This window comes from Triturus cristatus, chromosome 6 (assembly GCF_964204655.1).
Source record: "Triturus cristatus chromosome 6, aTriCri1.1, whole genome shotgun sequence".
In the NCBI taxonomy this organism is placed as follows: domain Eukaryota; kingdom Metazoa; phylum Chordata; class Amphibia; order Caudata; family Salamandridae; genus Triturus; species Triturus cristatus.
The window spans coordinates 342373789-342398683 of NC_140589.1; the positions used below are offsets into that span (position 1 = coordinate 342373789).

Below are 24895 nucleotides of genomic sequence, written 5' to 3' on the forward strand. Positions count from 1 at the left end.
TGCCATGGTCGTTTCAGGGTTGTGTCAAGGGTTTTGGTGCATTTCTGAACAGTAATGTTGATGGTCATAGGGACCATGTAGTGGTCAGTCCAGGAAACGGGCAAGGGGTAAAAACAAGTATATTACTTAATTTGAAAACATAGGGTCGTGAAGGTGGCCAGCACTGTGTGTCGCGCCTACAACTAATTGGGATAGTTGCATGGCTGTAAGGACAGCCAGAAAATTGCGAACTTCAGTGTCAAGAGCTCGATTTACCCACCGAAATTGACGTGTATGATTGACAATATAGCAACAATTCAAGTATGTCATGGTTTATGACCTTACGCGATTGATTTAGGATTGGATATTATTTATTACCTGTCAAAGTGATTTATGCCCGTCAAAGTGATTTATGACCTCAAATGACAGACAATTTCAAATCATACTTTATAATTTAAAAAAAAGCTGTAGACAACAATCCCCCAAAACTCAATCAACGCCTCATGTCTCTGTGAAGTTAGTCATCGTAATATGAATGTTGAAATGGGCCAAGTGAGGCGGGCAAGATTTTTTTTCTGCGGAAAATTCTACGAAATAATTAAACGTAGAAAACTAACAGCAATCCTTGAAGCACGGTGTACTATTCAGTATTTTGTTATTGACAGGTTAATCCCGTAAACGCAGCAATAAGACTTCCGGAAAACTTTCGAAGCTATTTAAATCTTATTAGCAAAGATAATTTCTTCGAGAACAGAAAGTGATTATCAGCTCGTTACTTCTGAGGTGACAGTCAAAGCGTCTGCAGTCTCCCCTGGTGAAGACCCAGGTCGCTGCAGGATGTGTGAAACAGCGGACCCACCCTCTCCGCAGTGCTGCGGGCTATGCAACGCTGGAAGCAGAGCCTGTACTCACAGCTACTGTCTGCGGTCGTTCATTACCTCATGTAGGAAGGACCTCTGCACTAGTCTATGCGCCACGCCCAGTCACAGGCCTCGACTTGCCATGCCCACACATCCTTTTCATTACTAGGCGGGGACTATCACTACATCCCCATGGTGACAATGACGTCATCACGCCCTGGATTTTATTGGAGGAAACCCCGTGGCTTGCGGTCCCTGCCTACCATTCTAACCTAACTTCCTTGCCCAGTGTTTAGCCCCGCCTTACCACTTTCACCTAATTGGATAGAACGGCGACAGAAAGCGCTGCCGTTCATCAAGCATTGTAGCAGCGATTGGTCAAGACGAACGTCGCTCCTAGGTGAAGCTCCGCCGCCTCGTTCGACTCCTCGGGTAGGTTGAGACGAGTGAGTCTCTTTTTTTCCGCTGTAGCTCAAAGCGGGTCGAGTCGGTGGTGCAGCGCGGAGACTGTGAAGGTGAGCGTGGCTGCTTCTCCTGGACGTTGGATTTAGATTCGCTGGAGAAAGGGCGGGCTGTGGAATTAAGATTTAGAGAGAGAATAGGGTCTCCTTTCGGGGAGTGGAGGCATGTTCGGCGTCGGTTGGCCTTAGTCGCAACTGGCAGTAACTCCATCTTGTCAATGGGTATAACCATTGCAAAAGGCGAGGGTGATCTGCTGCAGTCCCAGCTTTTCACCACCGTATGCATAGGTCCTGTTAACTGTGGGGTTTGCGCTGTCGGGTTGGTCTTTATGGAATTGTAAGTGAGGCCCGTTGCACCCGCTCTGAGCCTTTAGGACAGTTATTAATCCCCACCTGCGCCTCGTTTCCTCCCAGGGCAACGGGTAGAAAATGCATCAAACGGCATTGGGTGCGTGAGGGTGATATGTCAAGACTGTCATTGCAGGAGGGATGTTTAATACGTTCCGCGGTATAGATGTGGACTTGTAAGTGCGGTGAGGATGGTCATTAAATTGTGTGTATTGGGGGGGGGGGGGGGGGGGGGGTTCACTATTCTGCCAAATGGGCGAGGCGGTAGCGTTTAACGTGCAGACGGCCATCTTAGTACAGGTGGGGCCGCTCTGAGGGCGTGGCCCAGCTGCTGCGGGCGCTAGGCGTGGTGCTGTTCGCGCGCGCTGTGCCTTGAGATCCGCGCCCTTATAGTCTCTCTCTCTTCCCACCGCAGGTCGCCAGCCCCGGTGTGTGAATCGCCCCCTCTGCCCGCCATGGACAAGGCCGCGGACACCAAGAAGGCCGACAACCAAGAGCGCCTTGAGCACATCCAGAAGGCCAAGCTAGCCGAGCAGGCGGAGCGCTACGATGACATGGCTGCTTGCATGAAGACTGTCACTGAGGAGGGCGGCGAGCTCACCAACGAGGAGCGCAACCTGTTGTCCGTGGCCTACAAAAACGTGGTGGGGTCTCGACGATCTGCATGGAGAGTCATCTCCAGCATCGAACAGAAGACAGAAGGCAACGACAAAAAGTGCGATATGGCGCGGCAGTATCGAGAGAAGGTGGAGCTAGAGCTCAAGGATATCTGCAAAGATGTGCTGGTAAGTAACTGCTAGAATCGCACGGTCTCTGTTGCTGCACATCTCGGCAGGGCCCATGCGCTTTGACAGGCTTACCATGGGTCCTAAGTCCGCCTGCGCCGCCTTCATAGCGCACGCGCCAAGGGTGTTTTCTTATTAAACTGTAAATTCGTGAGCAGCTTTGCCATAGAGCGTGTAACTGTTCTACTACTAACCTATTACAGCAACACAAACGCATGGAAATTTTATTTTTTCAATATTTTTGGACCTTGAGCAGTTCGATGGACGATAAATCCCAAGATTGGGCACTCCAGTATCTGAAAGGCTGTACGCACCCTGTGTTGCCTTAATCCGGCTAACGAGCCGCAACTAGATATCAGCTCGCAAGACTTTCCAGTGAGACGCCATGTGAAGCTCTTGAAGCAAGAGTTGTCTGTACCATAATATTGGGCCTAGTGTAAGATGTGTAAGTGAAACATTGCTTGTGTAATCCGTCACATCTTCGAAGACCAGACGCTTTCCGAACAGTGGGGTTTTGATTGCGGTGTAGGGTCACCTAGTATGTTTGCAGTATCAAGAATGTTGCAGCTGTATATCTTGGCAATGACCTCTCAGTACGACGCATGGGCACGAAGGGCAGGATTTACACCTGGAATACCTTCGATGGTAGAGGATGCCCCACCCAAACCTCCGGTAAACGCCCAACTCATCCAGGTGCTTAAATGAGTGCGTGTTCGTAAGAGTGCAGCTCTAGTCTAGGCTAGACTTTATACTCTGTACACAAGGTGACTGTAGATGGCAACATTTAATTAGATAAAAAATGGGATCATAGCCCACTAGTTGTAAAGTTACAACAGGGAGCAGGCCCCTATATCCAGTAAACGGGTAGAAATAATGAATTTGGAAGATGCAGTTTACAAATCGGGGAGTACATGACCATAACCAATTGGTTCCCAAATTTTTTAGACCAGTGGCTCCCATTGGCCATTGCCCCTGGCTCCTCACTGTTACTTATTTGGAGGGAGAGGGGGATGTAAGCCTGGCCTCAGGAATACTTGCAATTTTCTCCATGAAAATATTTGGGATGAAGCTGATGGTATTATAATCGTATATGCAGGGTGTTTCGTATTACTGAGGTGGCGCCTCAAATTATTCCTTTTACTGCTTTGCCCATTCCTTTTTTAGAGTACCCTCTCAAATTGTATCCCATTTACACCTACATGCACCCCTATGCATGTAGGTCTCATTGTCAAAGCACTTACTTTTTTACCCATGTCATACATGCCAACACATCTAACTCAGCAGGGTGATTTACGATTTTATTTTTAAACCACATGCAGCTTTCTTTTTGCTGTCTGCTCCCTAAAATTGCCTCCAAATCAATGCAAGCCAAATAAATTCCCCCTTTTTAAAAAAAAAAAGTCCCTCTTGCTTGCTTCCAAATGTTCGTGTTATGCCGTATATCGTGGTTTACTTTCCTTTGCTCAAGGAGAGCAGGCCTGTCAGAAATGTGTACTGGAAGTACCTATGGCTCAATTGCAAATGTCAATACTTAGTGTGTTTAATAGACTAGACAACTGTACTTTCCTGATAACTTGCATTGGTGTAAAATGCATTTGGGGAAAAAACAAAACTTAACAAAATAAATCTGGAATCTTCCGCTTACTTTGGGAGTGTTGCAACGTGGGGGTTCAAGTGAAATATGGAGGTTATCTCCCTCAATGTGCCTTCAATTAAGCACTACGTTTACAGCTTTAGGCATGTCACTTCAAATCCGCGACATTATGCATTGAAGTCTTATTTAGTTTCTGAAGCCAACAGTCCCATCAACATATAATGCATTAAAGTGCTTGGTGTGTGGCTCCCCAGGGAGCCATGGTGCACAGTTTGGGAACCACAAACACTTGTATCAGACTTCAATTGGTTAGCAGGTTGAAAAGCCCTGAAGATAGTTGTCCAGAACATTTCTATAAAAGTAACTGTAGGTTTCCACAATACCATATTTAGTTTCATATGTCCTTTACCATTACATTATTGCCAAACTAGTCAGACCTACAAAAAAATCAGCATCCGGTTACACAAGAAGAATACCTAGTTTTTAGACATGTTAACCCTCTCTGCAATTGACTAAGATAGGTGTTTAATTGGGTTTACCCATCAATGATCAATAACTATGGGGTGACATCTGGGATAAAACATCAGCAACAGATGACCCGCCAGTTAAATTTGACACCCAAGCTGATATATAATCAATCAGTAGATTTGGGTTGGCTCAACTATTAAAGCTCCGGTTTTAGCCATACTCTAACAAAGACGACTCATTGGATATGGCAATATATTGCTCCCTTTCAATATATGCAGAAGGACCAAATGATGGGTGGAATGCTGAACAATGTAAACACTTGCCCCAGTTTAAACCCAGCCATATGCAAACCAATCTTGGCCCTGCCCCTCATGGGACCAGTCAGTGTGAACTGCCAAGCCAGGTCCTCCCTGGACTGGAAACAAGTATCCTGGGACCTGTTTCTGGGCATCACCCTTTCTCAACCAGGCTAGCTTGAATTCAGTGTGTCATTGAGCACAGGACCCACGTCTGGGCATACCCTTGCCGCTTGGGGGTGACATAAGAAACAAATGTTGGACGGTATGCTGGACAATGCAAACATTCACCCCCAGTCTCACAAATCTGAGTTTAATCCATTGTTCCTTTGCTCCCCATGCCATTTCAGGTCAAACTTGTCCATATGCAAATCCCAGCCCGAACTGTCAGGCAATGTCCTTACTGGACCGTCAACGACCAGCCTGGAATCGTTTAAAAAAAAAAAAAATAATCCAGTCCCAGGATGCTAGTTTCTGGTCAAAGGTAGGCCTTTCTGGACTGTTCCCATGGGGATCAGGGTCAAGATTGATATGCATGTAACTGAATTTAAACTGAAATGGCATCTGCGGCAAAAAACAACGGATTTGGGCCAAGATCTGTGCACTGGGGTGGATGTTTGAGATGGTTCAACATTCTGTCCATCAATTGTTATTTTCCCCTTTGTGTGTATATATAACATGCCCGTAGCATTGCTTCCACATGTTCCCGGGCTGGTCCAAAATGCCCAGTTGCTATTACAGCTGGATGTAACGAGTTATTAAATCTTAGACTTTTATTTAATGTAATATGGCTTTCACAAGCATACCCACATTTGCCCAGATTCAATGGCTTTAGAGGAGACCCATGGCACTTTAATTTCTTAAGTGATTTGTTAGCTTCTTTTGTTTTTACTCAATTGGGAGCATTTTGGGGTTTTCCTTGGGCAGTTTCCAACGTTGCCTCACTAACTTAGTAGAGACCTCTAATTACTTGGCTATACCAAGCCCCAATGAAGGTAGTAAGTGCTCAGTTTTCTAAGTTGGAAGTAAACTGAACAATGATCTGAGCAGATGCCACCAATTGGGAATAGAATGACGTAATAGCTTATCTACCACAGTTTATCTAGAAATATTTGCTTTTCAATATTGTGTATTCTTCCCACCCATTGAGAATTTGCTCGTGACATGCTACATAAGAACTATCCCAATACCCCATTGTGACGCCTGAGATGTCCATATAACATGGCTGGCTTTTGAAATGGGTTGGGAATGCCCAGTCCTAGCTTAACATTGGACACAAATTACAAGGACTCATCACATCGCTCACGAATATAGACAATCCTAAAATCTGCATACAAGGAGTTTCCTTGATCAGGTGCTGGCTGGGCCACCACTGGATTTCTAGACCTTGCTCTGTGCATAGTGCATGATTACTATAAAGTAGTCTGTTCCCACCCCCTCCCACCAATCAAAATATGGTAATTGGAGTGTCATAAACGGTCAGAAGTCAAAACGATTCGTTTGTCTAGAAGAAACTAAGCCATGGAAAGATTTGTCAGACCAATTTGGCAAACAGTTGGCCAAAGTGGGTGAGTTTAATCGGCAATTTACATTGCGCTCCAAAAAAACTAGTACACCATGCAAGTATATTCTATTTATGTACATGAGCACAAGGTTTGCGTATTAGGCTACTTGATGAATCCTATATGCAAGTTTGAACAACTCCTACATTTGGATGCATATCTTGCCTTAATGGCAGGCAATACTCCTTTTTAGTGCTCTTTCAGTGAACAAAATGCTAACTTGTCCCAGACTCCAAATAACATCCTGGGCATCGCGCGCTAGGAGTTCAACACCCCTGGCTTTCCACAATGGCCTATTGCCATAACAGAACTGGCCTGTGGTAGCTGACAATGGCTTATACCAGAGGTCTTCAAACTTTTTTGCTCTAAGCCCCCCTCAAATAAAATAATTTGAAGCCAGGGCTCCCCTCAAACCTTTATTACAAGGATTGCGGGAGGGACAAGACTGAACTCAAGGGATGGGGCTTATGAGATCAGGATGTTTTCTATGCCATGTATTCTGCAATAAATGTGAGACCTAAAATAGCAAATTCATCAAGCAAAAACATGAATTAACCCAAAGACCCTGCCAGCACGATTGGGTTTTTGTGAACCTATCGATCTCCTCCGCCTCAATGCAATTGCACCTGCTGCAGGAATGCTGACCATGCCCTTGAGAGGCAAGAAATATCCTCCAATTACAGTACACAAGGTGAGATTGTTGTAAGACTTGGATAAATGAAGTGATTTACCAAGAATCACTGGATGTTGAGCGAAAGCTGGGACTTGAACTAGTTCCAAAGTCAGCATCTCTCACAATACGTTTTGCCCTCTTTTATGCAGCAAAGATGCCTTTGGTCTAAATGCTAGCAAGGAAAAAGACATAATTGTAATGCAGTGGGCCCCTTGGACCACTGGACCCCAGTGCTGCTGCACCTACTAAACCAATGATAGGTACTGCCTCGCCAACTGGGATGTCTACTCTGCCCTTCGTTAAAACATTAGTTTCCATCTTGCTGCATCCCAGTCAGTCTTTCTCTGATGCCCACAGTAAGGTGTCTCCTCTGCTACAATTTTTAATCGGAGGCCCAAAGCGAGTGGCCACTGGACCCTAATGCCAATAGAATAGTAAAATAGATGTGATTTAGCTGGCCCCTTATATCACTGGGACCTGGTGCCACAGCACCTGCTGTAGCAATCAAACCTATAATTCTGCAAAGCAGGCCGACTGCTCTATCCACTCTACTTTCAAACTTGGCATTTGTTATGCCAGCTTACCCCCACCCACCCTTGACGACAACGCCAAGATTGAATTGTTGTACCTCTTTTCTTGTACTCGTGTGGAAATTGTTTTTTTCCAGTAGCAGTCTCTTAGAATTGAAAAATTCTGCTGGCCTGGGTTCTTGATCTGCTGTTTGTACCACTGTTTCTCTTGATTTATTTTGTTTTCCTTCCATTTGCTGAACATGAATTGACTAGCTCTGTCCCTGAATGACATTTTTATTAATTAAACTGTTATAACGTGTCCCCATGTTTATTGCTAGTAATCCATGTATTTATTTAGGCAGTACTTACCTGATTTTCATTGCTGGCATTGTCATTTATTACATATACGATTGCACCTTTCTAACCTAATTATTAAAAAATGATACCCCGTGTTAAGTGCGATATTCGTAGCAAGCACTTGAGATGCGGATACCTTGAAATAAGTCCCCGAAAGCAATATTGCTATCAGAAAACTCAAATGGCCTAAGTTATCGCCATGGTCAACTTGGCAACGTTGCAGTTATCTACCAGGACCGTCTCCGAAATTGTGCTACCTTGGATTGGAATAGAGTAGATCTCCTGTCAACGTTACTGTTGGTGTTAACTGGTGCGCCGCTTTATGTGAAACTACACTCCACCTCAACGGACAGGGAACGAATGCCTATTTTTGTGGCCTATACTAATTCTCCTGCTCCGATTAAAACTCATCGCCTTAGGAAAAGTGGCACCGCTCACGGTCACTAACTGCAGTGATTTACTTTGCAGCTTGGTTCTCCATTGCATTGAAAGCTTTTAAATAGTAGGCTTGTGTCCGAATGAAGAAGTGATCTCACCACACTTGAGTTATAAACCTCCAAGGGTTTATTTGGATACTCGCCATATGTTTTAAACGAAGCAAGCACCGGCAAAGTCAAACTGGCAACAGCCAACTCCAGACTGGTTGAATTTGTCCGTGCTTGTTGCATTTTGGGTCTGGAAGCTAGTTCTGGGAGCATGTTACGTATAAACGTATTCGATTTGTGGTATTGTTTATGCAGCGTATTAGTAATGTAGACCGTGTGGTCCAAAAATTAACCCCGAAATGTATTGCAGGTGTTAAGAGTGCGAGTGGGTAATGTCTGACTGAAAAGGGTATATACTGTATGTCTGCAACGAACAAGGTTGCACTGGAAATGCATTTTCGGGTAATTCATCAAACCTAGTAACGTTATAGCCGTGGAACCTACAAGTTTTGGGATTTTTGATAATTGCTGATGGACCTTTTCTACAATTTTCTTTAGATATTTAGTTTGTTGCACTTAAGGCTTACTTTTTGTTGAACACGAACTTGAAGTTACCCTCGTAGCGTAATAAATTGCTAATGGCTGATTTAAGATTATCGTTGGGTTCGGTTATGTAAACCGAATTGTAGATTAATTTTTTTGTACGATTTTTGGAAACTTGTCCAGGGAAATGCCATGGTTGCAAAGTATGAATGTTTTGGGACTGCACTCCTGCTTTACCTTTTCTAAAGTTTTAGAAAATGTACCCTGCCGCTTAATTGGTGTTTATTTCACTACATAAATTAAGCCTCCACATTTTCCCCTCTTTCAGCATTTGCTGGACACGTTCTTGATAGCCAAGTCTGAGAATTCTGAGAGCAAAGTATTCTATCTAAAGATGAAGGGAGACTACTACCGGTACCTAGCCGAGGTAGCAAGCGATCAAGCCAGAGAAGGTACGTTTTTATTTTTACTGAAATATTCTGCGAGTGTATGCAAATTAAACTTCTTATTGGTTGGTGGCAATGAATCTGTAACATGTGGTTTGAAGGCTTTATTTTTTTGTTTAAGGACTCGTGCGAACTTTAAATGAAAAACAGTATAAAGTACTGGACTGAATCGCTACCATTTCAGCAAAATGCTTGAGCTCTCGTCTTTCGTTCTTTAGTACTAAGAATTCGGGTGCAGTGTACCAACAACCTAAGCAGAACTCGCACTAGTATAGGTCCGTTCAATGAGAATGGAATGGGGGGGGGGGGGAGAAATGTTCGTTCTTTGAAAGGTGCATGGCAGGGTTGTGGGTGTTTTAATTATATTTCGAGATGAAGATTTTGGGAACTTTAGTGCCTGAGAGCTTCAAAGATGGTGAGCCTCTTGAGGTCTTCAACTACTATACTAGGTAGCGAATGGTCTACGTGTAAGACTTGATGTAATAAATTAACAAGTTTATATGTAGTTCTGCCCTCAAGAGGAAGCAAATTCGGAGTGTAATATGCGAGTAATGTGATGGAAGCAGCCAGTCCCTGAAATCAGGCGGGCTCCTGCATTCTAGGAAGCTTTGAGAAGAATGAGCTGGATTTTGGGAATAATAGAGGATGCCATTCCCATAGCTTAATTTTGGTACTATGAGGGCTTGGTCTACTTTTAAGTTATGGTAGGTATAACTTTAGTATTTCTACAGTTCTTCAGAATGCAAAGTCCTGCTGAATACTTTAGTGGCCTGGATTGAAAGGTCGTTCACCCATTCCTTAGCATGGATGGTGGTGTTAATTAGGATGCACGTCTCACTCTAGCTTCTTCGTTTCTAAATACTGGGAAGATTTGCACAGGCCTTCGAATTGGCTGGCTTTGTGGTCCCGAAACGCTAATTTTTCATGGCCCAGACACATGACACTATTTATTGCTTAGTTCAGGATCCCAGGCCACTCGTCATCCAAGCCATGATCAGTTGGTCATGGGCTGTCTCAATGATATACTCCCTGTCTGGCAGCTGGGCCCATGTTGTTACATTGACTTAATCTGTTATACGCACCGGGCTATATGGACACTAGCACAGTGTGAAACTCTCCCCTAATTTACTCCACGCGTAGTCACATTTCAGATAACCCGGTCCTGCCTTCTATATTGGTCAAAACAGTTGAGACGTTTCATTGGCTGGAGATTACCAATGTGGGGCAGTTCGGTCCCTGGCGAGGGAGGGTGAAATGCACTTTTTTCTCCTATCTTCGGAATTGCCATGCTGTGGCGGCCTAGTGGTTCGACTTTCCATCTGTGCTGCGGGAGTTTCCACCCCCTCTTACAGATGTACAACCACCAACGCTACGTGTTGGATCTTCAGACTGTTCAGAATAACTTTGAGATTCTTCTGTCTGACCCCCAGTTCCCTAGGCGAACTGGTAGACCGACCTGAGGAACTGGGCTCTCCTAACCATAGACTGTTTTGTTTTAATTTTATTAAGAGTATACCATACCCCTCTTAACTTGCGTTGGATCGATAATCCCAGGCCCTTTGCATGTGCCCAGTGATCTACAGACCCTGTCGACTTCCTGTAACTTGCTTAAAACAGTCAGGACTTTTTGAGCAGGTGTACCTGACAGTTGCTGACGTCACACACTGATCCACTGTGCCAAGCTTCTTACGGTCCTTAGTTATGTAGCGGATACATCTAGCACCAAGAGGGGGCTGGTTGCCTTACTGTGGCTCCTGGCTTGGTGCCAGAGGCCCTGGGTGTGAATAAAGGGCCGTGTCCCCTAAGCGCGATGACTGGTTCAGGGATGTAGCTTTTTACAATGACCAAGCTGAAACCTACACTACTCTACGGCCTCCACGGCTGCGGCCCGAAGACATTTGGGGGCCCTATCAAGAATATATGCTTCAGGTCTCCAATGGGTGGGATAACTGCAGTGTTGAGTGGGCATAGATGCGATACAGTAGCCCTAACTGCAGGGATTTGATACCATATGGGATAGCTTAGGGTGTGAGACCTAGCTGAGGATCCTACCAGCTTATACTTCTGATTGTACGCATTGATGACTAATCATGTGGAAGCGACTGGAGGGGAAGAATTGGAAGGACGGGAGAGTTCTTTTGGAAGTTATAGATGCATTGTACACCTATGTGATGTCTCCAAGTCTACAGACCGCGCACTTTAACGTTAAATCGGTTAAACTGTGAATGTAAATAATGCATGTAGTTTCTCCTGCAGGCACGACATGCCTTCCTGCAACATTCAGAGCGCCATGAGCGCTTGCACTTTCCAAGCAGTCGAGGACAATGGTGGTTGCTTCTTTGAAATGGACTGGGTATCACATCTACAGGAGTTTGATCTGTTGGCATTGTAAATGACTACCTTTTATTTGTGTTAATAATCAAAACAAATATATGGCAGTGTCACTTACAATGCCAATAGCTTTAATTCTCAATGTGGCACCGATTTGCATTGCAAATGCTTGATTGAAATGCACATAGTTTAAAAATATATATGCTTCAATTAGCATATGCTCCTTTTGGGGCTTTCACCTTCAATGAACACCTGCTGATCTATAGTTAGTCATCCGGCCATCCAGAGGCTTTTTCTTTGGGTTTGGTAATTCCTACTTAAGTTATGGTGTTGCCTTATTTTTTGAACGTGTTCCTGTGTCCTACCTTCACATGTTTGATTTTGACTTGTTTTCTTGGTCCCCCTCAGTTAAGCAACCCTTTGTTAACTATCCAGTAAAAATATTTAAAACTAAATAGAATGCAAGGGCTTTGTTGAATAACTTAATTAAATGTGTAGTTACCATTTATGCATGAGCTAGCACGTAATAGAAAAAATCCTCTATAGTGACTTAGTAGTACAGTACGTGCTTATTACATCTAGTTTTTGCTGTGAGATCTGCCACTTGTATGTGTCTGTGATACATACCAGTCTTTTTACTTGTACCGCTCAGGGAGGGGGGTTGCGCTCCCCCCTGGTCAATATGTGCCTGTTGTAAAGAATGCTGATACTGTCCTGCTGGGTACATAAGCCTCTAGACTAATTGGCATCTGTTGCCCTACATTCTGACTTTCTAACACCACACTACCTGAGAAATGTCACATACAAGTCAACATGCTAAAGCACCAAAGTTATACAAACCTTGTCCAAAGATTATATTGGGAATAAATAGATGTTCAATACTTTTTTTTTCTATCGACCGTGGTGCTTCAAAAACAGAATGCCTGTAGAGAAATATAATGAATTTTCCATTACACTCGCCATAAACTAGTGTACACACGCCTCATCGCCCATAAAGTCAAGGTTTGTTTGTCGCGGCGATGAAACACAAAACAAAGGTGCAGGCACCCATCCATGTGCTTCAAGGCACAGCAACAAGTGCCTGTCTACTCAGCTTGAGGAACAGGGTCAAGGTACTCCACCCAAGATGGCTGTGGCCTATATCAATTTCATTGTCAAAACAAATACACCAGCTGCCATATCGTTAGCCCAGATTATCCCTGCAACTAGTCATGATGGTGACCTGCTGAAATTGAAACTCCTAATTTACACGTCAGTCATGGAACTGACACATCAGACTTCTCACCAATGAGGGTGAATATCAAAAATACAAAAACAATGATGAAATGTCCATAACTCTAGTCATACTATGAGGATTGAGTCCTAATTTCAAAGTGTGGGGCAGAGAATGATTGAAGCTGCTCACGAAGGAAATTGTGTTATAGCCGGCACAAAGAACTCATAAGATGGAATTTGGTCCCCATTCCTAGATCAGAGAGTCAAACTCCAGGTTCTATGCAACTTTCCATCTACAAATGTGACTCCATACACCAAGTATTTCTGAGCTCCCTGAACATGCTTAGTAGAGAAGAGTCCTGAAGTCTACCTACAGATCCTATTCAACGCTGCATTTGATAACTGGTAAGTCCAGCAACTTTTATGTTCGGGAGAGCATTCAAAACCAAGTTACCTGCTTGGACCAACCGGCGAGAGAGCGAAAGCACCGCTTGTATAAAAGACTTGGTTACCAAGTCTATGCAGACGAGGTGGCGGGCAAAGAGCCTGTTCCAAGGAGGAGATATTGTGAACGCCCGGCAGATGCGATGATAGAAGTCTGATGCTCCCCATTGTATCAATCAAGGGACATGGTGAACACCCAGTGGCATCTGTGACCAAAGACTCTTCTCACTTCAGGCATTTAACTCATCTGTCTCTGGATCAAAGTGGTGAACAAAAGACAGTTTGAAAAGCCACTAACTGTTCACTGTCTTTGAAGATCACTGACACTGAAGACAATAGATTACAGTAACCTGTTCAGGTTGAATGATTAAATCGCCAAACAGACTTATTGACTAAATGTATGTTTATACTGCTTTGTATTGAGAATTGTTACTTAATTTAACTGAGGGAGGGATTGTGTGTTGCGAGTTTCTATGCCAGAATTATTTTGGTTCTTATTGTACTTCGTAGACCTGTGACGTCAGCGCTGGAGCATAACGCGATGAAAGCTTGCTTTTAAAATGTTCAGTTGGCAGTTGCATGCAGCAAAATAAAGACATTGAATATTAAGCTGTGTGGTGTAGTCACTGGAGGGTACCGAGGCTGAGTAGATGCTACAGGTATCCATGTGAGTAAGAAGTCGAGATTTCGCAGTTCTGGTTTCTAATGTCTGGCCTTATACATTTTTAACAAGCTATGTATGACGCTCATTCCTTTAGTAGTTTTGGACACCTTAAACTCGTGACACTCCGGACTATTTGAACTGCGGCCTTTCCCCCACTACCCTAGATTACACTTGTTATGTGACAAGACCTCATTGTTTATAGAGTTCATAAGTCCAGTAAGGCCTAGATCAGTGTACCTATTTATTTATTTATCCTGGACTCTACTTATCCATCAGAAGCCTTCTGCACCTTGATGAACCAACACGCACTGGCAAACGCTCCTGTACTGCAGTGCAGCAGAAGTGGCACTGTTACACTCCTCAGGGGTGCTCTTCAGGACACTAATCCCCACAACCTTTTGGAACTCCGCGCACACTCTTCTCGTGTTCCATTTCTAGATACTAGGACCCTGTCATGTTCACCACCTTCTTGACAGCCTCCTGTGGTTACATCATCTCCATTGGGCCTGTCTAACGGTGACGATACCCAAATATTAATACTTTGCTTGTGGAAAAGTCAATGGGGCAGCTCGTCACTGTCTTCTACGGTGGTAGTCCTGTGTTTCGTGGCTCAGAATCTACCTCTTCTTATCAACTTGGCCTCTTCTGCAGCGTAGGTGTTAATTAACCAAAAGTAATCGATTGCATGTTTCCTCAGAAGTTGAGCTGGAGTGATTACAGTAATTGTGTGGGGGGCTGTCATTCTAGAAGTTCCCCCCCCCCCCTCTTACTTTTTTTCCCCCCTCTTCCTTTTTTCCCCCCTTCCTCCCCCCCCCCCCCCCCCCCCCCCCCCCCTTCCTACAATACCACATAGGTCGTGTATGTTAAGGGACGCTCTAGTAACTCGTGTTACTGTGTAACACTGTTTTCCCCCCATGTTTATTACTAGGCTCCTGTAACTGACGTAATTTTGTAACTAATCCTCATGTAAAGCGCTTCGATACCTCCGGATCTAGCCAGCGCTATATAAAACTCTGCAAGTAAATAAATGAAATAACCTTACCTTGAAAGACCGTCACAATGAACCCATATCACCAGTTTCAAATACTCCGACCAGGGAAGCAGGATAAAAGCTGGAAAGGTTATTTGCAGAATTAAGTATAACAGAAGAAGCTCACGACCAGAGTGGACTGTGTCACAGCATGGCATTACTTATATCATCAATAGACAAATCTGGGTACGAAATTTCCCCACTTGTATGTAGTACGAGACCAGTCACAGCCACTTAACAAAACGTTCTTGTGTTTTTAACACTACTTCTATGCTCACTGTAGAAGTAAAATGTGAATGCCCCTTGACAACTGTTTAGGTGGTAATAAAAAATAAACACCCTCCTTGAAATACGTTTTGCTTGAAATTATTTGTAATGGGTGTGTCACTCACAATAATGGCAGTGTTGTCCTCTCACTACTCTTAAGCAACAGTTTAGAAGGACCACCACCACTTGTGCTGAGGTGTCGTTAAATATGTCCACAACTTATGTTAAAATTGTTCGACATTGTACAGTGTTGCTCTAGGCGTTTGTACACCTTCTTGAAAAATGTGTTCTCTCCTAACCCCTTTTGAGGAAGGCGAATGAAGCGCCATTTTAAGATGTTCAATGTTGGATTACACAAACTCATTTGAACAGAAGTGAAATGTGTGCCATTTAAGTTATTTGGGAGGTCAATAAATTAAAATATTTATATAAAATGAGTTAAACAAGTGGCGTTAGCTTTTGAAACTAATTCAAAGTATCCCTACTTTGAGAAATATTAAGTACGAGTAAATAACTTCGGTCACAAAAGCAGTTCAAAGGGACCAGCAACAGAAGTGCAACCTTTTTCCTGGCTTCTTTTGCAAATGACGCTGTAGGTAAAGGAGTTTCTACAGTTTTCCAGTGCTTGTTAGATGACCTATTTCACCCGTCGTAATGTGTTGACTAACAAGCTGATCTAAGGAAGGCCACCAGTAAATCTGTTTGCAATTGTTTGAAGTTTCAGAAATTCCCAAGTGTCTCATCTGCAATAGATATTAAAACATTGCATAGGGAAGTGGGGGTAACAGATCAATGTAAAAACTATATAGTTAACTCGCTTGCTACTTAAGCAAAATATCTCAAATCTGCCTCCATCTCGAAGTCCACCTTTTATGTACCTCTTGACAGCTTGCACGTTGTAAATGGCAAAAAATATGCCTTTATGCTTATTGATGGTAACACATTAGCCTCAATCTGACTTTTCTCACCCCTTTCTTCGTCCAAAGGAATCCTTGATAAACAATCTGCCCTAATTTTTACCTCCCAATAAAATATTTGATAGGCCAATTGTATGTATTCCTAAAGGAAAGCCAAAAGCCGGACCAACCTCACTGTAGCTTTGTCTGTACCAATACGCTTTAGCATATACAAAGGCACGTGGTCTGTAAAAATATCAAAAGGCCAACCCCACAGATACATTTTTTCCCCCCCTGCCAAGCAGCAAGCTAATGCTACTGTTACTATAATTCACCTGATTTAAATTTCATGCGACCACCCACTGTGACAGTACTGCTGGTAATGAGCATTATTGGGGACCGTGCAACTATGTTGGCCGTACTTCTAGAATCACTTTATTTGTTTAGAATTTTTTTTAGTTTATGGTCATCACATTTAAGTAAACGCATCTTCGCTGGGGCATGTTTGCTTATAGGTGGCTTCGTTGTTGGTGCAAGCATCTAATTTTTAATTGCCGGTCTCAGTCTTTCCGGCTGCTAACCCTATCTTCAGTACTGACAGGTACTCGTCCTCCAGGACTCTGTGCTCATAGGGCTAGGCATTCCTAGGTCCCTAAACTGAAAGCTTACTCGACTAGGATGCATAATCTGCAATGAGTGAACTTTGAGAATTAGGTTGGTCTTGTTAACCAAACTACACTGTAAAATTTAAGCCGTTCAAGAGCCGAAGATCCAGTTTCGAATTTCACTGTCCAGGGGGCAGTCTGTGTCAGATGGGCAATTATCAATGTTTTAATCGCATCGGTGTTTAAATAACTGTGTTTACAAAGGCTCATTGAATGAATATTGCTTAAGCCATTTAATGCGCTTACACTCCGCCGCTTTATGGGGCTCGAACGTTGGTCAGTAAGGTTCAGCAAATACCAATTTTATTTTCTGATCACCTTGCCCTTCACTTCTAAAGTGTTTACTTAATTTCACCTCCTTGGGTCCAGCCTACCCGTTAACAGCTGTCTGGTTATGAAAGATCTATTGGGATTTTAGACGGCTTAAAGCCCTCTCATCGCTCGGCTGTGCCATTCAGTTGCTTGCCTTACTTTTGTGTTCACTCTGCTGGGAAATATCCTTTATGCGATCCTTTTGACTTTTATTCTTCCACTGGCTCCCATTTATGGCACTACTTTTTAGGTCTCGCCTAGCGACGCAGCGCATGCCTTGCTCGCTTGGCGAGTTCTATTGTCGATTTTTCTAGCGAAGGGGGGCAAGAGATGTGCACGCGTCCGACAGGAGATGTGCACGGCGGCGTCTCTTCTCTGGCTTTCACGCGCTCCCACCGCCCTTTCGCGCGCTTGATCTCCGCTTTCACTGAAAGGACGCTGTCCTTGAATCTTGCCTCCGCAGCCTTTCAAATCACCAGAAGGACGCTTGTTCTAATCTGGGGCAGGAAGGGCCTAAGAGGAAAGTTTAGGCCTGCTAAAGGCAGCACAGAGTGGAATGAGACTGCCACGGAAGGCAAGTATTTTCTTGTACTGCGCACATTTAATCACCTCTAATAACGTTATTAGGAGATAAGGAAACAGGTGGATTTGCCGAATTCCAAACAATTTGATCAAGTGGGAAAGCTAAGAATCGAACACAGGACTCTTGGCTTCAAATAGATGTTTGCACGTTTGTGTGCGTGTGTTTACTCGAGGTGTATGAAGATCCTAACTTCACCCAAATTTACAAACTGTGGATTTAAATAGTCTTTCGACCTACAGTTTTCTGCACATTGCCTGACTCCTCTGCAATATCGGATCACTCCATTCAAGCCCAGCCAAGATTAAAAAATATAGGCAGATATGTTGTTTTCTGCAACTTAGTTATGCAGACTTTCTCTATGCGAAGTGGCAAACGTATGCTTTCTTTTTTGTGACATAAACTGTCTCAAAAGACAATGCATTCAAGCGAATGCAGTGCAAAGTATAACATTTAACTTGTGTTCTTAATAATTTTGAGAAGTCTGTGACCAACAACTTCCCATACAGCAGTCTGTTTATCTACTGCTCCACATATTCTCCTGCAGATTTCTGTTATATAAAGGTGACCAATTAGAATATAGAAACTGTCGACTCCACCTTTCCTCTTACGTCACTCAATGCAATAGCAACAAGTTAGTTTGCAGAACTAACATCTTATTCCACAAAATCTCCTTTGTAGCATGTCACTACATAAATATTGATTCGCGACCAACCTTGCCCCACAGCTTAAAGGGCTCAATTTCTCCGCTTTTTGCAAGGCCTTGAGAATCCTCCTATGGAATATAGACTTCATACTCGGATAGAAGAAAATCTATTAGCAAAGTAACCATCGTATATGGAAAATGTAATCAGTCTCACGGAGAGCATTCTGATTTCAGAAACTAAAATTTGAGTTCTAGTTGCAAACACTGGCAAATCGGTGCACTCCTAAGTGACACAGCAGACTCTTCCACCCCATTCGTTACAGATCCTGCTGAAATCTTCACAAGTCCCAGACACTCTAGTACTTTGCCTGTGCATAATGGATGGCATGCACATGGAGATGAACCGTTCATGCATGCATGCATTCATTCCTTCAACCCATTGCCATTCCCACCATCCAGAATCCATGCCCATCTTTTGCTGCAATATGCCTCCACCCAAGGGACCCAAGCGACTTGAACTGGTACCCTGTCTGGAACCAAGCATGCTATCCCCGCCATCTGTGGACAATAAGTTCCTAAGCTGGTCGAAAGCAAAAACAGCCAAACAAACCAAAAACCAATAGGCTGAGCCCTCAAACAAGAGTTTAGCCCCAAATACAACAAGCATTTGTAATGCACTAGGTCTCGCATTTGCAAGAGTTTAAGCTATTGGCATTGTAAATGGCAATGCCTTTTATGTTGTAAAAACCAACACGTAATTGAAGGGCATTGTCATTTACAATTCCAATAGCTTAAACTCTCACAAATGCAAGACCTATTGCATTGCTAATTTTCTTTCTATTCCATTTAGCATTCCGTGAGTACATGTTTGGTAGCTTTCTCTTGTCTCGCTCTGTTGCACACCTCTCCTCCCAGACTGTGTGGAAAAGCACATCGGGGATACTTTTGGGGACTTGCTGAAAGGAAGACTTCAAGGCTTTTTAGGTCTCGCCTGAGCCAGCGCTTCAGCGCTGCTCTGGCGATAGTTTAGTAAGCGGGATTTGGAAGTGCAGACTAGTGGCTTTTCAGGCCTCCAGTGCATGTGCGCCGGGTGCGCGCACACTTGCCAGCCTGCGTGCCTCTTTCCACCTTAGTGCGCGTGACGTGCCCTACCCCCCTCCCTTATCCCACTTCCTGCTTGTTGTCTTCCTAAAATACGGCACTCATGCATTCTGCTCTATACTATAGCTCTTAGTGCATGTCGTTTCCACAACCTCAGCGTTTTGTTTTATATCCGCCATTACCATATACAATTCAGTTTCACTTTGGCAGAATTATGTTTTAGAGCAGTGCTGCATGTTTTAAAATACAGCACTCGTGCGTTCTGTTCTATACTCTTGGCTTTAATAATGCAATCTCCTTTGTATGGGGGAATGCTCCTCAATCAGCGGCGCAATGTTCCTCACAAACATGTTTTGCATCTTTTTCTCGCAAAACAGCAGCACTGCGTTCTGCTCTATTATAGCTCTCCATAGCGCATGTCGTTTCCACAACCTCAGCATCTTATTTTATACCCGCTGTTACCACATACAATTTGCTTTCGCAAACATCAGGGCGTTTTATTTCTTTTGTTAGTGTGTGGCCCTGCTTACAGCACCCAGTGTACTACAATCGATATAATCGTGCTTTCTTGGTCAAAGCCATATCAGTCTTCCATTTTGTGGCCAGGCTGATTACAAACTCCTTTCTCTCTAAAAATACTGCTTACGATTGTTTACCTGGAGTTTTCATCCATTGGGAGAGTTTCTGCTTCCCAACGGTTACCTTTGCGCCAATGCTGGGCGGACCACTACGTGACTCCGACTGTAATGGCTTTCTTGAGGGGGTGTTGTAAACGAAGGTGATGCAGCGTATTTTCCTTTACCAAATACCAACAAGGTATTGTCACTTTACTTTGTACTGTAAAAAACAAGCGGTTTCTTAAGAATGTAATGTGTATTTGTTCTTTATACCAATTGAAAATATTGTGCTCATCAATATGGAAGGGTGCAGAAGATATGCTGCCGCACATACTAGTGTGTAGGGTCACAAAAGTGTGAGCTGCATGCAAGAAAGGCAAACATGCTCTTTAGTGTTTCTGCCATCGGTGCGCAACTGATTGTGTAACGTAACTGGGGCTCATGTAAAGCGCCCCAATACCTTCAGGTCGAGTTTGCGCTACATAAATCTGCAATACAATTACAAAACACGCAAGGTTGAAGTGATATTTGCTTTTAAAAGAGGGTCCTTCACTCTATACTTCGACACAGTAGCCCCTTTCTTACAAGCTGCAAAGTGCAGGCTAACATTAGTTGAGGTCTGTTTCTTGTGAAATGTTGCTACTAAGCTTCGGTGTAATGCCAGTCTGAAGTGTTTATTTACTGTGGAGACTGGAGGTGTAGTCGCAGTCCAGGCAGTCACCCAGACTCTCTCTGGACTCCGAGGCCACGTAATATAAGGAACGTGTCTGTGTATGGGATGGAACAGGCAAAGGCAAAGAGGTGTTTCCCTCTGAAGACGGAGGTGCGTACCTCCAGTTCGGCCCTCTTTGGCTAACGAGAAAAGCGCATCTTGCTTGGGCGCACAGCCACAAGAGGACTACCCAGCCATGGGGGTGGGAGGGGGGGGGGGCTAGGGAGAGGCATGGAGAGAGCACCCTCAAACTTTGAAAGTGGAGAACAGGGTTTAAGTCGTTGGCTATAGATATTGTGCTACATGTTTTGCTGCTGTTATAATATGCAGCTACTTTCAAAACATTAACATATAAAACAAATACCGCATTTAATCCTATACCTACTAATCCTTCAAAGAACATTCAGGATTTTTATTTTGGATATTGCATGTTTCTGTAACTTTTTGCACGTCACGTTAACAAAAGTTTAGTGAGACGAAGCGCAAATTCCTGTATACTCCCTCCCCATTGTCTTAAAATGTACATTGAGAATTTGTTTGTGCTACATAACTAAACTTATATGGTCCCAAAGACTAGACCTAACGGCTATGCCAATGCTTTTTTTTTTCTTTCTTTCTTTTTTTTTTTTTTTTTTGTAAAGCACATAAAGGATTCCATTAGGTGACTGGGTGGGAGGGCATCTGCTGCACTGTACTGGTGTCTGAGGAAGCATGACGCTTCTGGGGGCCCATAAACCTGCTCCCTTTGCTAGTTCTCAGGGGCACATAACCGAGCACTGTCCGATGTTAATCCCGGGGAAGCATTTCCTTTTACTTTCTAATATTTCCATATTCTTTTAAAGTTCTTTAGAGTTTCGAGTAAAAGGATTTGAAATATCATGCCGGTCATAAATTGAAAACTATTCTAAAGTCTCAGCGTGGCAGTGAAGCCAGGGAGTGGCTGAGCTCTCCCAGCGTCACATCCAGAACTAATGTTACCTGGGGTTTGGGTGAAGGGGGGGCTGTGCAGGGAGACTGATTGTAGTGGCCATCTAAAATTCTTAAACTTTTGTCTCCAGCAGCAGACAGACGAACCACAGACGTTTGCTGTTGTCCTAAAAATTGGGACTGGACTGTAGTTCACCTCTGAACGAAAATAAAGCCAACGCCCAAATAAAAAAAACTTTTTCACAACGTTTTTATTTTTTAAACATTACTGTGAAAATTCATTCAGGACCAAAATGACAAAGGCGAGGAAGCATAGACATGGCAGGATCGTAACGAAATGGATTGAACGAGGAGGGCAATGTGGAGAACCAAAAATGACAGTGAAGAATGACAAATGTGAAAAGTAAGAGTAAATCAAGTGAGAAGGAAGGCTAGAGACAATGGAGAGAAGTGCAGTAATTAAAGATGTAGAGAGCTGGAAAGCGAACGTGAAGACAGACGGGGAAAATGGTACTGGGTGTGGCGTAAGAGCCAGAGCTGCCGACCTTGGAAACCAAGTTTGAGTTTTTTTTTTTTTGCTCAACATCCTGTGATTCTAGACATAACTATCTCCCCATGCTTAAAAAAAGTGTCCATGAAAAGCGTTCCATTACCTTTGGGCAGAGTTTGCGCTATATAAAACTACAAAAAAGTGAATGACTAAGGAAATGGCGAGGAAGGCAGAGGGCGTCAAACATTAAGGAAGGGTGGTTACTACCTCACATGCACTGCAGAGAAATGTTTGCCTGAAGATCAGGTGAGGAGACCTGTGTGTGAGATGCAGTGGAATAATGGTGTCTAGTCTTGGCCAGTGCTACTGACCCCATGAGTTTAGGAAACTTAATTTATCAGATTTCTCCTAAATTACTTCCGATACGAAGCAGTGTTTCATGAAAACATTATCTGCAAATGTGGGCCACTTTCTTTCAGCGCCCGGGCCTAATTTTGTTCCCAATCCGATCCTGGGTTGTCTTGCATGTGCCCAGGTGTTCCCACTTACAGTTCTGTCCAGTTGTACTTGACCTGTTGTCTTGCTTGTATGTTTCTTTCTAAACGCCACTTGTATTTTATTTTCAGAAACGATACAGTCCTCGCAGAAGGCTTATCAGGATGCTTTCGATATCAGCAAGAAGGAGATGCAACCAACACATCCCATTCGTTTGGGCCTAGCCCTTAACTTCTCAGTTTTTTACTATGAGATTCTCAACAGTCCTGAAAAGGCGTGTGCACTGGCTAAAACCGTAAGTTGCTCTAGGCATAATTTCATTATTTCTTGTTGCTCATTAAGAAGTTTGTAGAATGTTGTTTCGTGCGGGGTAGCATTTACCATCTTATATCCATTTAAGATTTTTCTTAAATCTTGCAATGTAGACTTAAAGAAATTGCTTCTTTTGTATACTTTGCACGTGGGTCGAGGCTTTTTTGGGCACGGAGTATGTTGTATCCCTCTTGCTATCACCCAAAAGTGGATAGAAATCGTTAACATAACCTGGCTTTTTTTTCTTAACTAATCTAGCAAGTCGTTGACACTTGGTTTACACAAGTTATACTACAGTCGCAGCGGAGACAAACTCGCTTAAAACAAATTGAATTTTTAGAATTCATGCTTTGCTTATTGTGAAGGTAACTACTTGTGAGGTCGTGTAAACGATACGTACTCTGTAGAGGCAGCTGCACCGACTTTCAACAGTGCTGCACTTTGGGACCCCGAATCCTAACTTTGAAGGTCTTCAGTCACACGAGGGGCGAAAGTGTATGCACATCAGGCACGCGGCGCACATTTAAGCGCAGGGAACATGCTCCTGTTTAGCACGTGTGTATATATATTTAAAAAAAAATTATAATACAGTACCGAAAAAAAAGTCTAATCCAAGAACGCTAGGTTTGGTGTAGTTATGCCGGCTTAATCGCCTTTTACAGGATTTGTGTGCGTTTAAAAAAGAAAAAAAAAATATTGTGCACCAAAACGTGAGCGCTTACATTGTAATAAAGTAACAACGGTTAGTAAGTCTATCATCGAGTCAAACATTCTAGAACTGTTCATTTGTGCAAAGGACAGGTGCTCTTAAAACACTTTTGTAATTCATTGAAACCGAACATCCGAAACGGTGGTAGGAAGTGACAGGCAGTGGCTTCGGTTTTGCCGTTCGCGGTGTAACGAATTATCACTTGGAGAATTTATTTTAATAGTGTGGGTTTTCAGTCTTGAGTCCGTGAAGTCACCCACGTAAACTTAGTTTCGTTATGTGCATTCTTTTAATTTGGGTCTTGTTTTTTTTGTTTGTTTTTTTTGGTTCCATGCCAGGAGCCCAGGAACGGATATTTACGTTTGGCATGTAATGTTTGCATATTGTAAACATTTCATTTTTTTGACCGAAGGCCAGTTTGGCAATCATGTGAAAAGTATTTACTGGTATTGAATAGACACTCGTTGTCAGTCCGTTTCATTCTGCTTAGTGTGATAGTAAAGTAACAATGTTAATGTTGTACATGAACTTTTCATGTTTATTAATGCCCACTCAGCGTGCATGGGTGGTGTCTGACTTTTAGTGAGTGGACACTTCTAACAAGGTATAGAGACTCTTGGAAGAGTCAGGAGTGGCTGTATTGTTTGAGGCACTATTTGTGTAACGTACATCGAATACTGAACCACATGGCTTCATTGTGTTAGGCCATTTTCTGCATCGAGCGACATAGAGCAGGAATAGGTAATCATTGATATGTTGAGGACGTGAATGTTCTTGCATAGCATATGACTTTGCCATTTTTGTGTCCGTTTTTTACGTCTGCGCAGTGTAGCTCCGTGTTGACATTGGTGTTTTTTTTCCCTCATGCTTTTGTGTTAAAACATGCTTTGGGGTTCTTTTTGTGGACTCTAGTGACTTATATTTTGGTTGTGTTGAGTTTCTTTAGAATGAGGCACAGTTGGTCTGCGGATTAGTTTTGTGGTTGTCCACGTTCTCACCTGTAAGAGGAGGAATGCAACATCGCAAGTAATTTGATGTTTGCAAATGGTAGTACTAGCTCATCTGCATCTATGCCATCTCATAATAAACTGTTGCCTCGGTGTGCTACCATAGAGTGGTCCTCCTATGCAAAAAAAGTGTGATCATGAACATGATTGCTTCTCTACTGACCCC

At 43.3% G+C, this 24895-nt stretch overlaps 1 protein-coding gene across 2 annotated transcripts in view; it reads left to right on the forward strand.

Moving 5' to 3' along the window:
- Positions 1 to 1134: 1134 nt before the first annotated feature.
- YWHAQ (tyrosine 3-monooxygenase/tryptophan 5-monooxygenase activation protein theta) overlaps positions 1135 to 24895 on the forward strand; it is a 44266-nt gene continuing 20505 nt past the window's right edge. Inside the window, exons 1-4 of one of the 2 annotated variants that reach the window (XM_085610724.1) lie at positions 1135 to 1271; positions 2064 to 2433; positions 9192 to 9315; positions 22833 to 22996. In XM_085610724.1, coding sequence (XP_085466850.1) covers positions 2104 to 2433; positions 9192 to 9315; positions 22833 to 22996 — 618 coding nt within the window. In that variant the 5' untranslated portion in view covers positions 1135 to 1271; positions 2064 to 2103. Of the gene's footprint in view, positions 1272 to 1291; positions 1355 to 2063; positions 2434 to 9191; positions 9316 to 22832; positions 22997 to 24895 lie in introns of those variants that run through there. The other variant, XM_085610723.1, reaches the window with a different exon arrangement.